The following is a 15,049-nucleotide window of genomic DNA, read 5'->3' as shown; positions in this document are numbered from 1 at the left end:
ATAAATTTATATTTTAACGAGGACCTACTATAATTCAAAAGATAGAATTGCTAAAAGAATATCTCTATAACTCGAAAGACAAGGATAATAATATTTAGAAGAATTATCCCGTTCGTGAAAAAAATATTTTCATGTAAATAGTAATCTTTAAAATTATTAATTGGAAAAACTCGAATAAAGTGCAATTTAGAAATCATGAGAAAGCTCATATTTTGAAGTCACGAGAATATAAGGATGACTCGTAAGGACAAAAAATGATTTTTAATTATAAAAATTGCAAAATTTAGAAGCTAGATTGCAAAATAGTGAGAAATATATAATTTTAGAAGATAATGTGACAAGTTAGGATTTGACAGTCACATTAATCTGAAATTTTTTAATTCCAAATCTATTAGTAGTGGCAGGCACAACATTCATCTTTACAGTCATGCATTGTATTTGATTTGATTCATATTTATTACAAGAAAACAGAAAAGAACAAGTGATTATGAGATTACTGATAAGCCACTGATTCAAATTCAGTATTCCCAGTGGGAGAAGAAGTCAAGGGCAGAAAAGGTAGACTAGAAAAAAGAAAGTTCCATCAAACTACAAGTCTCGATCTATACGAAAGGCACTGTTTTTTTTGTCATTCTTTCAGTTTCATTGATAGCAGAAAAATGGACTCTTTCTATTGGTCAGATGTTGATCGATTCCTCTCATTCGATCTGAAGAAAGTCCTCGTGCTGCTGACTAGGACCATTGATCGGATTTGTCCACTTTTTTGTTCTTATCATTCAATCGAAGAATTTCTTTCCTTCTCGATGAAAGAGGGCAAAGGTGTGTGGGAGAAAGAATTCTATTGGGCCTCCCCCATTTTGTTTTGAATTGGTGTCCTCGAGAGGCGCATAAAAACCAACCAAAAAAGGGGCTGCACATGGGCACAACAAATTCAGTTGGGTAAGCTATTATGGAGTCTCAAGTATATAAGTGGGAAGAAATTAGGAGAAGGCCAGGAAGTAAGTGGAAATCTCTAGCAGGAGAGTTTGGACATCTCAAAAGTCCAACTATCCTTTGTTTTCTCTTTCATTTCCTTTAAGCATTCTGCATCTATTCTTGGTTGTATCCATTCAGTTTATTATCAAGGAAATGTTCTTCTTTATGATTATCATCATCATCATCATCATCATCATCATTTTGAGTTCCTTTGTATTGTGATATGGTGTTCAACTAGCGGGGAACTTATCATTTTGGTATCAAAGCAAATTCCTGAATATGATGTTGACCGATTGGGTAGGGGAATTGGAAAGTTATCACCGCAACCTGGAGGGGAGAATGGCCGCATTTCGGGCGGGCAAGATTCAACGAAGGCTGAGATGCAGAGGGTGCAAAACATAGAAAAGGACATGAGCTTGTTGATGGAGCAATTTAAATTTATCGTGGGCCATTGGGAGGAATGTGAGAAGGAACGGAAAGGAAAAGGGACAAAAGAGGCTCCTTCGACCGGGTTTACTATTAAATCCGGAGTTACGATGCCAACAGAAGAAGAAAACGAGGATGGAGGAGTAGGCTGGTGGAGACCAGAGTTTTGTAATCGAAGGTTGGAAGTTCCGAGTTTGAAGATGACCTGGGTCTTCAAAGCTGAACGATATTTTGGCCTCACCCATATATCTGAATAGGAGAAATTAGAAGTTGCAGCCATCTGCTTTGAAGGGAAGGTGCCGCAAGATTTATGTAATGTGATTTAACCGCAAGTGTATGGTGTTAAGTTTTGTAGTATATTGATGAAATAAAAGTGTCGAATCCACAGGGATTGATATTTGAATTCTACTGAGTACTATAATGATTTCGGCTTTTCACTTTATTTAGGCAATCAAGTTTTGAATGGATGATTTTATACTAAACTAAAATATATGAATTAAAGAGTGCAAGTAAGGTAAAGCAATTTCTAAAAACTCGATCAGATTATGAATGCTTAGGGAATGATTTCACCATATTCTCGATGATATTTTATAACCTTTATAGCTAATTCCATAAACTCTTTTCTGGATTTATAGGAAAGAATAAATTAATTCTATCCCCTCTCTCGAGTGCCAAATAGAATTTATTTCTATATTTTAATCCCATCATCTCTAATCTGAATTAAACATATAGAAATTATCAAGCATCTTGTTCTTTAAATGGAATTACCCTCAAAGATTCGCACTCTCTCTCAAAACTTACGAATTCTAGGTTATGTTATTCTTAGATCATGCCTAAATTTTCCTCTCTCGAGCACCAAATTTAAAGCATTGAATCACTCAATTGTTGATTAGGCAATTGAAAGCATTAAGCAAGAACAATATAAATAAATTCCAGAAAAATCAAAGGAAATAATTGTATTGGAATCAAAACAGGTCTCAAATAGCTTACGTCAAGCCCTAGATCTTAAAGTTTAGTTCATAATTGAATTGATTGATATGATAAAATACACAATAAAGAACATGGAGAAGAAGTAGGGAATAAGAGAAAAATTAGTTGAGTTGCGTGAATTCTTCTCCCAATTGTTGTCAATCTTCTTGCAATTACTTTTTTTTTTCCTCTTGAGTTCTTTAAGTGCAATCCTCCCTTGAGCCATCCAGAAGAAGAAGCCGCGTCTATTCGTCCCCCAGGTTAAGTAGCATGATGGATTTTCTTTCCATAAGAGTTTGTATCAAAACAGGAATTTGCCCGATTTTTATCCAAAAAATGCCCCCATGTTCGGTATACTGCCTTGCGCGCGTGCCACCTATCACTTCTACGCTCTACATATGAAATTCTAGCCTGTGCGTGAGCGAGAGTATTGACCTGCGCACACGTGCCACTATGAAATCTTTCATGGGTCGCACTTTGGTCCCTAGAGTTCGTTTTTCGTTCCTTTTGATTCATATTTGATATATTCTTGATCTTTCATCATCCAATACCATTTAATTGCATCTGACTCTTCTTCAATCATCAACATCAGGTCCGAATCAACTTTTGATACTTTGCAATTTAGTCCCCAAACTTTTGATTAAGCCCAAGTTAGCAAATTTATCGCTCTTCTGTCCAATTTCATTATTTTGCCTCGAGTTGCGTCTGACAAACGAAATATGTATAAAGTTAACATCAATTTATCCTAAATAATAATAATTGCTCTAGTTTAGTGGTTGAAATAAGTGTATAAAATACACTTATCAAATACCCCCAAATTTGAACAATTGTTTGTCCTCAAACAAAAGCCAAATCATTAACATCCACACAAACATAGCTAAAACACAAAAAATTACTTAAAAACAATTTTTTTTAGATATCTTACCTTCATAGCTCAAGACTGAGGTCATAACATCAACTCTATGAATTATTTCAAAGTTATAATGTACAAACTAAAATTCTTACATATTTAATGTAAAACAAGAGTGTCTGTGTATGGAGAGTAAGTGCAACGCTGTGTAAGAATAAATTGATCAAATTCCTAACCTTAAAAGTAACTATTTCCTTACTTCTCTCATGGGATTCACACACCCCCAAACTTATTTTCTTTTCTCTTTTCCATGGTGTAATCTAAGGTTAATCTTTAATACTAATTTTTTATACTGCTTAAGTTTGGTTAGATCTTACTAATTGTAGTTCCACATGTCAACAAATGAGGATTCTCCTTATTTTCGACAGCTTCTACCTCTAAGAATCAACCAAATTACTAACCTCTTGTCAAAAGGTCCAATACTCTAAAATAAGTGTTTGGGGGGCATAATCAAGGCATTTGATATCCAAATTTTTTTATCCTTTAATCACCCTTTGTATAAACGTCCCTCCCTTAAGCTTTCTATATGACCTCTGTAATGAGTTTTAGGCCAATGATTCTCAAATCAGATGTCTTTAGGGCATCAGGTTTTAAACTCTTACAGGCTTAATCACTCGAGTCATAAAGGCTACGAAGAGATGAGTCACAATGAGATTATTAAAGTTGTCCTATTTGGATCTTTATTTATTTATTATTTTTTTGCAATGATTAGTGAAATGTCCTTTATTAAACACCCATTCTTGAAAATCGACCTCTAACTTAAGGTTTTCACCCAATTTTCATCCTATTGGTCTCAGACAGTCCACGCAAAAATGGGCGCACATGGAATCCACATTTATCTCCAAGGTTTTCCACAACAGTGCAATCCTCCAAACATTCTAGATTTGGCTAAAGGGTATACTGATATTTAATGGTTGTTTGGGGTTGACAATCTAAGTTCTCTAATCCAACCTATAATGAATCCACCTAATCATGCACAACGCTACAATCAATTCATGTGCAAAATAATTTCCATTTCACAAGAATAAGTAAAAATTTGACTCACACACATAACTTATCCATAATTCATAAACCAATGCATGTTCTCCATATTATACATCATTGCTGGCAAGGCAATCTAACTCACACAAGAATGCAGAACACAATTTTTTTTAAACAATACACACAAGTCACACAAAATAAAAAAAAAAAAGGCAATTAGACAACTTATCATACACTCCCCCAAACTTAAACTGAACATTGTCCCCAATGTGAAATTAAAAGAGAGTGAGGACTTTCCTAAATTGTTTGAATTGGCAATGACGGTCTAGTGCTCTGATATTGAATTTGATGAAGGCTTCTTCTCGCCCCCCCCCGCCCCCGAACTTGATAATTATCCAGCTTCTCGTTGTTAATGTTGGTTTGATTTTTTCGTAACGTCATGTTCCTAAAAATTCAAAATGTAGATATTAAACTCATAGAACAAGCGTTACTTAGCTCGAACACCAATAAACAACTTGATTATTCAAAGACCTAAGGGATAGGGCCCATGAATTCCTAAATAAAAAAACTTTGAAATAAAATAAACTATCCTATAATTTAAAAAAAAAAAAATAAAATAAGTGAAAAGGTGAGAACGCTTAGGTTGCCTCCCAAGAAGAGCTTCTTTGTAGTCATTAGCTTGACTCAACCGCAATGCCTACTGTGGATCCTCATGTGGCACATTTCTCTTATTTTCGTACTTTACCCTTGGCTTTGTATTCTCCTTCATTGTAAGATGTCAAACAAAATTGGGCTTTTTTGACCCTAGTGTGGCCTTCAAAACCTCTTTTAGTTTGGTAATGTTTGGAGGTTTCAAAGTCATATCCACATAGCTCTCTTTTTTGTCAGGTAGTTTAGCTTCTTGAGCTAAGATGAAATCCACTGCCTTCTTGGTTCCTAAGTCATTACCATCAGTAGATGCATCCCTTGCTGAGTAATTGATTATCATGTATTGCACTAACGGATCATAAAATAAATTTTCTTTTCCTCTGTTTTTTGCAATTACTTCAGCTGATTGGGTCATTTTGCACGTGTCAACTTTTCCATTTTCTGGGGCTGTCTTTTCTTGATGGATGTTGAAAGTTACTTGCTCTTCATTAACCCATAGTGTCAACTTTCCTTATTGCACATTAAGCAATGCTCTTCTAGTAGCCAAGAAAGGTCGACCAAGAATCAATGGTAGTTTATCATCCTCCTCCATGTCCAATGCCACAAAGTCCATTGAAAATATAAACTTATCAAACTTCACCAACACATCTTCAATAATGCCCTTGGGATATGCGATCAATCTGTTCACCAATTGTGAGGTGAGGGTTGTGAATTTTATTTCACTAAGACCCTGCTTTTTGAACACTGATAAGGGCATCAAGTTTATGCTAGCTCCAAGGTCACATAGTGCCCTATCAAATGTGATACCACCAATATTACACGGGATGTTGAAACTGCCCGGATCTTTCAATTTGTGATGGAGCTTCTTTTGAAGTATGACACTATACTCCGCTATCAGCTTTACAGTCTTGAACTCCTCAAACTTTCTCTTGTTTGACATCACTTCCTTTAAGAACTTGGCATAGTTAGGTATTTGGGCTAAGGCTTCTGCAAAGAGAATATTGATGTAGATTTTCTTAAAGATCTCCAGAAACTTTACGTATTTCTCATCAAACTCTTTCTTCAAATGCCTCTCTGGGAATGGTAGTGGGGGCTTCGAGATAGGTGGGTTGTCCAGAAATGAAATTGAGTAAGGTTTATAAATTTTTTTGTTGCCTCTGCCTTAGATTTCTGCCCTTCAGTTTGCTTTTCCTCTGCAAGTATGAGATCCGATGTAGTCATCACAACTTCTCTAAGCTTGTTTTCTTAAACTTCTTTACCATTCCTTAGGATGATAGCATTGCAGTACTCCTTTGGATTAACTTCTGTGTCACTAGGGAATTTTTCTTTCTATTGGGACTGTATTGTAGTTGCCATTTGACCACTCTGTATCTATAATCCTTCACTGTGGCCCCCATGTTGGCCATGTGAGTCTTAATGTTGTCAAGTCTTGCCTCATCTTTGTTGAACCTTGATCTGGTCTCCGAAATGAAGGTTCCTAAAATATCTTCCAATGATGGCTTTCGTTCAGACGCCTGATTATTGAACCCCGGATAGTAGTTGTTTTCTGAGTAGTTTCCTCTTTGATTGAAGTTCTGATCATTTACATACTGAAGTTGTTCATTCTTCCCTTCAGCTTTTTGGTATACAGTGGATGTAGCCATAATAGATTTTGATTTCTTTTTCGATCCATGTGAAATCAATGCAGCTATTTGATTAGCGAGAGATGACATTTGAGCTGCAAGGGCGGTAATGTGATCCACCTCATAAAGGTCAGCAACTTTCTTTGCACTTAAACGCTCACTCGGCCATTGATAGTTGTTAGTAGCTATCTCATCCACTAATGCATAAGCCTCATTTGTAGTCTTGGACAATAATGCACCTCCTGCTACAGAATCTATCACTATCTTTGTCTGATCATTCAAACCATTGTAGAATGTTTGTATCTGCAGCCAATCCGGGTAACCATGTTGAGGATATATTTTGAATAGATCTTTATATCTCTTCCATTGCGCTACCTTTGAAGGTGGAAAGAATTTTGTAAGAAACTTCTACGCTAACCCCTCCCAAGTTGTGATGGACCCATACGGTAATGATTGGAACCATGCTTTGGCTTTGTCTCTTAGGGAAAGGGAAAATAGACGGAGTCGAATTGTATATTTAGTAAAGCCATTCATTTTCACCATATCACAAATCTCCAGAAAAGAACCTAGGTGAGCATTTGGGTCCTCTGTTGAACCTACTTCAATTTGATTATGCTGTACCATATGTAAAAGTCTTGGCTTCACCTCGAAATTGTTTGCAGCAATAGCTGGGTGTGCGATGCTAGAGTAATTGTCATTGACAATAGGTCTGACGTAGTCATGAATAGCTCTTTGTTGATTGTCTTCATTAGCTGCTCTTGCCTCCTGTTCTGCGATAATTTCACGTTTGCCTCTCTGTATACCCTCAGAAAATGAAATGTACGTTCTGGTTCAGGATCAACAGGTAGTAAGTCAAAATTTCTCGCCCTTTGCATAAACAGCTGAAGATAAGAACAATGAAGCTATTCAAAATAACTCAAGACAAATAAAATAAAAAATAAAAATTAAAGTTAAGATAGAAATCCAAATTAAAATGAAAGCCAATTGGTAATAATGTCAATCAAAATCAAATGAATCAATCCTCGGCAACGGTGCCAAAAACTTGCCGAGCAATTTATGTAATGTGATTTAACCGCAAGTGTACGATGTCAAGTTTTGTAGTATATTGTTGAAATAAAAAGTGTCGAACCCACAGGGATTGATATTTGAATCCTACTGAGTATTATAACAATTTCGGCTTTTCACTTTATTTAGACAATCAATTTTTGAATGGACGATTTTATACTAAACTAAAATATATGAACTAAAGAGCGCAAGTAAGGTAAAGCAATTTCTAAAAACTCGATCAGATTATGAATGCCTACACCGTATTCTCGATGATGTTTTTCAACCTCTATAGCTAATTCCAACAACTCTTTTCTAGATTTATAGGCAAGAACCCTAAATTAATTTTATCCCCTCTCTCGAGTGCCAAATAGAATTTATTTCTATATTTTAATCCCAAAATCTCTATTCAGAATTAAACATATAGAAATTATCAAGCATCTTGTTCTTTAAATGGAATTACCCTCAAAGATTCACACTCTCTCAAAACCTACGAATTCTAGGTGATGTTATTCTTAGATCATGCCTAAATTTCCCTCTCTCGAGCACCAAATTTAAAGCGTTGAATCAATCAATCGTTGATTAGTCAATTGAAAGTATTAAGCAAGAACAATATAAATAAATTCCTGAAAATCAAAGGAAATAACTGTATTGAAATCAAAACATGTCTCAAATAGGTTACGTCAAGCCCTAGATCTCAAAGTTTAATTCATAATTGAATTGACTTACATGATAAGATACAAAATAAAGAACATGGAGAAGTAGGGAATAAGAGAAAAAGCTAGTGGTGTTGCATGAATTCTTCCCCCAATTGCGTCAATCTTTTTGCAATTTTTTTTCTTTTGCCTCTTGAGTTCTTTAAGTGTAGTCCTCCATTGAGCCATCTAGAAGAAGAAGTCGCGTTCTATTCGTCCCTCTAGGTTAAGTAGCATGATGGATTTTCTTTCCATAAGAGTTTGTGTCAAAAAAGGAATCTGCTCGATTTTTCTCCGAAAAATGCCCGTTTGCGGCGCATATCACTTCTACGTTCTACATATGAAATTCAAGCCCGTGCGCACGCGGTACTTTTCACTTCTACGTTCTACATATAAAATTCAAGCTCGTGTGCGCGCGTGCGAGAATATTGGCCTATGCGCACGTGCCACTATGAAATCTTTCATGTGTTGCACTTTGGTCCCTAGAGTTCATTATTCGTTCCTTTTGGTTCATATTTGATATCTTCTTGATCTTTCATCCACCAATACCATTTAATTGCCTCTAACTCTTCTTCAATCATCAACATCAGGTCCAAATAAACTTTTGGTACTTTGCAATTAGGCTTCAAATTTTGATTAAGCCCAAGTTAGCAAATTTCTCGCTATTCTGTCCAATTTCATTGTTTTACCTCGAGTTGCACCTAAAAAATAAAATATGTATAAAATTAAGCATTAATTTATCATAAATAATAATAATTGCTCTAGTTTAGTGACTGAAATAAGTGTATAAAATACACTTATCAGAAGGCCCTATCTTGGTACTAGTAGCAACAAAGGAGGAACATGATGCAGAGTTGGGAAGAATTAAAAGGGTTGGTATTAAATTGGTTCCGCTCAGTCCATGGAGATACTGATGAAGAGAAATTCCTAACTCTCCGGCAGGAAGGCTCAGTGAGAGAATATCGCTAGTGGTTCTAGTTGTTGGCTACTCCATTACTAGAGATCTTAGAAGCGTTGTTGGAAGGACATTTCACCAACGGCCTGAAACCGGAGATCAGGGCTGAATTAAGGGTGTTAAAGTCCAGGAGCTTAAAAAAAAATTATGGAGGCGGCCCAACAAATTGAGGATAAAATCAATATGGGCTAACATCATTGGGCTAGGATGAGTCCAGGAAGAAGTAAAGTTGCTAGTCCTATAACCCAACCTTCTTTTTCAAACCAACCTAGTAGATACTGTTTATAGCCTTCGAGATCTTCCCAAAGTTTATCCTCAAATCACTCGACCCAGAACTACCATCGTCTGTCATCGACGATGGTGGTGTAGATGGCCGCATCCGTAAAAGCCACTGGTTTGACCTACAAGAGGTTAAGTGAGGCAAAATTCTAGGGGAAAAAAGAGAAGGGGCTTTGTTTTAAGTACGATGAACAGTATTCTATTGGACATAGGTGCTAGAACAAGGAATTGTAGGTTATGGTACTGCTGGGCGAGGAAGTACATGAAGAGATAGAAGAGGCTGATAAAGAGTTTCAAGAGTCCGAGGTGAATGAAGTGGGTGAAGCAGTGAAACTCTCAATTAATTCGGTGGTAGGGTTGACGTCTCTTCAAACAATGAAGGTTAAGGGTCTAATTGGAACATAAGAAGTGGTGGTGCTGATATCTTGTGGAGCTACTCATAACTTCATCTCGGTGAAGCTGGTTCAGAGACTGGGATTACCTAGGATTGAAACAACCTGGTATAGAGTGATAATGGGAATAGGATTCACGGTGCAAAGGGCGGGTATCTGTAAGGGGGTTAATCTGGCTCTGCAGAATTTGGAAATAACTGAGGATTTCCTACCCTTGAACTTGGAAGTTCAGATGTCATCCTAGGCATAAAGTAGTTGTCATCACTTGGAAAAATGTTGATGGATTGGAAATCGTTAACGATGCATTTCCAGATAGGGGACACTAATGTTATGCTACAGGGGGCCCCTAGCCTTAGTAAGTTACTAGTGAGTCTGAAGTCTATGATGAAGGCTTTCCGGGAAGGGGGAGAAGAGATTTTATTAGAGTTGGAAAATCTGTCCATCGAAGCAGACACTCCAAGGCCAGAAGTACCAAAAGAGTTGGACCAAGTGTTGATAGAATTTGAAGGCATTTTTTAGGAGCCAGGTAGGTTACCACCCCATTGGGAGATGGACCACTCCTTCGTTCTTCAAGCAGAAACTGCCCCAATAGGTATTTGGCCATATCTTTATCTTTACAGTCAAAGAAATGAGATTGAGAAATTGGTTCGAAAGATGTTAGTGGGAGGTATAATTAGATCAAGCACAAGTCCATTCTCCAGCCCGATTTTACTAGTAAAAAAGAAAGACGGGGGCTAGGGTTTTTGTATAGATTACAGGGCATTGAATAAGGCGATGGTGACGGATAAATTTCCAATTTCGGTCATCAAAAAACTTTTAGACGAATTGTATGGAGCCTCAGTCTTTTAAAAATTGGACTTGAAGGCGGGGTATCATCAAATTAGGATATTTCCTTAAGATATTCCTAAAATGGCTTTTAGAACTTATGAAGGGCATTACGAGTTCTTGGTTATACCTTTCGGGTTGACCAATGCACCGGAGACTTTTCAAGTATTGATGAATGAAATATTCAAGGAAAGGTTGAGACAATCTATCCTAGCTTTTTTTGATGATATCTTAGTATATAGTCAGGATTTGGAACGGCACCATGGGCACTTGAGGTGGGTGCTGGAGGTACTTAAAAGGAATCAACTGCATTTGAATGGGAAGAAATGTGTATTTGGCCAATAGGAAGTAGAGTACTTGGGTCATGTCATATCATAGAAAGGCGTGACTACTGATAGGGCAAAGGTCAGGGCAATGGTAGAGTCGCCAAGTCTAGCTCCCTGCATGAGCTATGTAGGTTTCTTGAGTTGACAGGGTACTGCATGAGGTTTGTGAAGGACTATGGGAAAATTGCATGGCCGTTGGCTGAAAGATTAAAGAAGAACAACTGCCACTGGGATGAAGTGGCAGAGCGGGCTTTCCAGGAGTTAAAAGGGAGAATGATGTCCCTATCGATCCTTGGGTTGCCAAATTTTACAAAAATGTTTGTGGTTGAGACGGATGCTTCAGGATACGGGTTAGGGACAATGTTAATGCAAGAACACAAACCCATTGCTTTCTTCAGTCAAGCACTTAATCAGAAGGGCCGAGAAAAGTCAGTGTATGAAAGGGAAATAATGGCAATAGTCTTTAGAGTACAAAAATGGCGCCATTATTTGCTGGGTCATCACTTTATAATTCGGATAGATAAAAAAAATTTGAAATTTTTGTTGGAACAGAGGGTGGTCACTCCTGAATATCAGAGGTGGTTGATGAAGCTTATGGGGTATCAGTTTAAAATTCAGTACAAGCCGGGGCTTGAGAACAAAGCAGCTGATGCTCTCTCGTGTGTTAACCACCTGCCATCATTGATGGCCTATCTCTATCAGCAATTGTCTAGTTGGAGCAGCTGAATAGGAAAGTAGAGGTGGGCGATAGGTTACGAAAAATTGTGGCCAAATTAAGAACAGACCCTTCCTTGTGGCTGGCTATTCTGCGAAAGAAGGGCAGTTATTCTACAAAGGCAGGTTGGTTCTTCCCAAAGGATCAACCTTGATTCCATTGATAATGCAAGAAGGGCATGATGGTTGCTTGGGAGGGAGCACTTGGGATTCTTGATAACATATAAGAGGGTTGCTGTGAATGTTTATTGGGCTGGAATGAAGAAGGGCATTTGTCAATATGTCAAGGATTGCATTGTGTGCCAACAGAATAAGTACGTAGCCTTATCCCCAGGAGGGTTGTTATAGCGCCTAACAGTTCCTAATCAGGTGTGGGAGGACATAGCTATGGATTTTGTGGAAGGCTTGCCAAAGTCGAGTGGCTGGGATACCATTTTAGTGGTGGTGGATAGGCTAAGTAAGTATGCCCACTTTGTATCCTTGAAACACCCATTTTCAACGATCAAGGTGGCTCGGGTTTTCATGAAGGAGATTGTATGCCTCCATAGAATATTGCGTTCAATTATATCGGACTGGGATAAAAATTTTATGAGTGGATTTTGGGAAGAGTTGTTTAAACTACAAGGTACGAAACTTTTCCATAGCATCGTTTATCACCCGCAATCCGATGGACAATCTGAAGTAGTAAACCGCACACTGGAGACATATCTCCACTGTTTCACTTCCTCTAAGCCGAAATCTTGGGCATGCTGGCTTCCATGGGCCGAATAATGGTATAATACTTCCTATCACACTGCTTCCAAGTTGACACCATTCCAATGCTTGTATAGGACGGAACCCCCTTTATTATTAAGGTTTGGAAATGGATCTACTCCTTTCTTTGTGGTAGAAAGGCAGTTGCTGGAAAGGGATTAGATGCTGGAAGAGTTGAAACATCAATTAATGCGGGCTCAAGCTCACATAAAGCGAATAGCGGATGCGAAGAGAAGGGATATTCAGTTCAATGTAGGGGACTGGGTTTATATGAAGCTACATCCTCATTGAAGCAAGTCATTATCATTAAGGCCTAACAAGAAGTTGGCCCCAAAATTCTATGGGCCGTTCCAGTGGAGAAGAAAATTGGAGTCGTAGCTTACAAAGTGACACTTCCATCAACTTGTCACATTCATCCTATCTTTCATGCGTCACAATTACACACGGTGATGAATATCCCTAGCCACTTGAATGAAGAAATGGAGATGTTGGTAGAACCGAAAGCAGTGTTGCGAGTCCGATCAGGGAGAGGAAATAACATCAGGAGTCTTGAACTTTTGGTGCAATGGAAAGGGTTACCGTCCTTAGAAGCCACATGGGAACCATTTCAAATGTTGAGGAATCAGTTCCTAGACTTCCACCCTGAGGATAAGGTGAGTCTCATGGGGCGGAGTAATGATAAGCCATCGATTCAAATTTAGTATTCCCAGCGGGAGAAGAAGTCAGGGGTAGAAAAGGGAGACCAGAAGAAAAGGAATTCCATGCACATGGGCACAACAAATTCAGTTGGGTAAGCTGTTATGGAGTTTCAAGTATATAAGTGGGAAGAAATTGGGAGACGGCTAGGAAGAAAGTAGAAATCTATAGCAAGAGAGTTTGGACCTCTCGAAAGTCCAATTACCCTTTGTTTTCTCTTTCATTTCCTTTAAGCATTCTGCATTTATTCTTGATTGCATTCATTCAGTTTATTATCAAGAAAACGTTCTTTATTATTATCATCATCATTTTGAGTTCCTTTGTATTGTGATCTGGTGTTCAACTAGCAGGGAACTTATCAATTACACATGGTTATAATTATCAGACACTTGGCTCATACTGAGAGAACCTCTAATGGTAATTTAAATTAGATCTAAATTATGATTTAGATTTTCGAAGTGATTAAAAAAAAAAACTCTCTATTAATGAAGAGATGCAAAAAAATAAATAAATAAATTTGCAAAGGGCATTTTTTCTGCAGAATATGTAAAAAAAAAAAAAAAGGGTAAATTTACATCTTTTTACATCTCCCTGTAGGACTCTCAAGAGATAAAAACTACCAATCCACTTGCACTAAATTTTTTTAGATCTTCTTATTGGAACAGAATATGGTTTTAGATCCATTGTGATTTAAATGAGGATGTAAAAGTAATTTTGAAGATGTTAATTTGTACTCAATTTTACATTACCATTGAAGATTATCTAAGTCATTGGTCACATTGGCAGAGAGCTGGTTAAGAAAAACGTAGTGTGGTTCGAAATGTTGTTGACATCCTCTGAAATATTTAATTAATTTTAAAATGTTTTTTCTATTCACTTTAAATAGTTTCTGGTTAGTTACTTTAATAATGGTTTATTCTTCTTGTTTTGATGTCTATTTGATTACTAAGATATGTTATTTTAGTGAAAGACAAAGGAATTATTTGTCGACTTTACTCACAAGTGATATTGTGGTTTATCAAATGTCAATCTAAAAACAAATAACTAATTTTAGTTTCATAATTAATTTATTTTTATGATAAAGCAAAGTCAATCTCAGTGATATGAAAGTTCAGAGTGAAAAGGTCCATCATTTAAATCGAGATAAATATGAAATACACGTCTCTCTAACAAAATAGTTTGTCCATTAAAGTGATACGTGAGTTGTGATTAGAATGTCACAAGACAGTTAGATTTACATCCACATAAGCTCATATCTTTTGCACCTCATATCATCGAGTTTCTAGTTCAAATTTTAGGTATAACATGAGTACCGTCAACCAAACTCACTTCATGAACTACGTAAACTTTTCTCTTGGAGCCTTGTTAGTTCTATTCTCGCGCACACCTGCTCTTATAAGGCTAGCAGGGAGGGAGGTGTTTTTTTGGTTTACTTTGCCTCCTTAGGTTACATAGTTTGATCCAACCAACTCACATCCCTCTTGGATTCAATAACCTACATCCACGGGTAGGGAAATGCGGAGACATCAGATCAACACCGCCTCCAGTTTGATTTGCATCCCTATTATGTGATTTTTTCGAAGGTTCATTTTCAACCGGTCATTTACATGTATCACATAGACCAATTTGCAAACTAAGTCCTTGTTTCGAATCTAGTAGTACGAGTAAAACACATTGACATAGTCTTTAGAAGAACTAAACGCAATTATTTCGCGACAAGTATAGAATATTGTTAACATATTTCTAAACTACAGAAGTATTATTTTGACTCTTAAAAGCTGGACACACCCAACACTTATTTAAATATTATGGTAGCATAACAAAGTCATCTCAACAACA

General features: G+C 37.1%; 1 protein-coding gene across 1 annotated transcript; it reads right to left on the bottom strand.

Annotated features, from left to right (window-relative positions):
- Positions 1-5,420: 5,420 nt before the first annotated feature.
- On the bottom strand, positions 5,421-6,130 carry LOC111394172. The gene is made up of 2 exons (XM_023019939.1): positions 6,065-6,130; positions 5,421-6,002 (listed from the first exon to the last, which is right to left on the bottom strand). Exons 1-2 carry the CDS (start codon positions 6,128-6,130, stop codon positions 5,421-5,423), a joined length of 648 nt encoding a protein of 215 aa, XP_022875707.1.
- Positions 6,131-15,049: the final 8,919 nt, after the last annotated feature.

This window comes from Olea europaea, chromosome 5, assembly GCF_002742605.1.
Source record: "Olea europaea var. sylvestris chromosome 5, O_europaea_v1, whole genome shotgun sequence".
NCBI classification, from domain to species: domain Eukaryota; kingdom Viridiplantae; phylum Streptophyta; class Magnoliopsida; order Lamiales; family Oleaceae; genus Olea; species Olea europaea.
This window is presented reverse-complemented; position numbering and strand designations above follow the sequence as displayed.

Coding starts and splice junctions, on each gene's coding strand:
- LOC111394172 (XM_023019939.1), bottom strand. CDS start 6,130: ATGACTACATCGGATCTCATACTTGCAGAGGAAAAGCAAACTGAAGGG. Junction 6,003..6,064: donor GGCAGAAATCTAAGGCAGAG/GCAACAAAAAAA, acceptor CCTATCTCGAAG/CCCCCACTACCATTCCCAGA.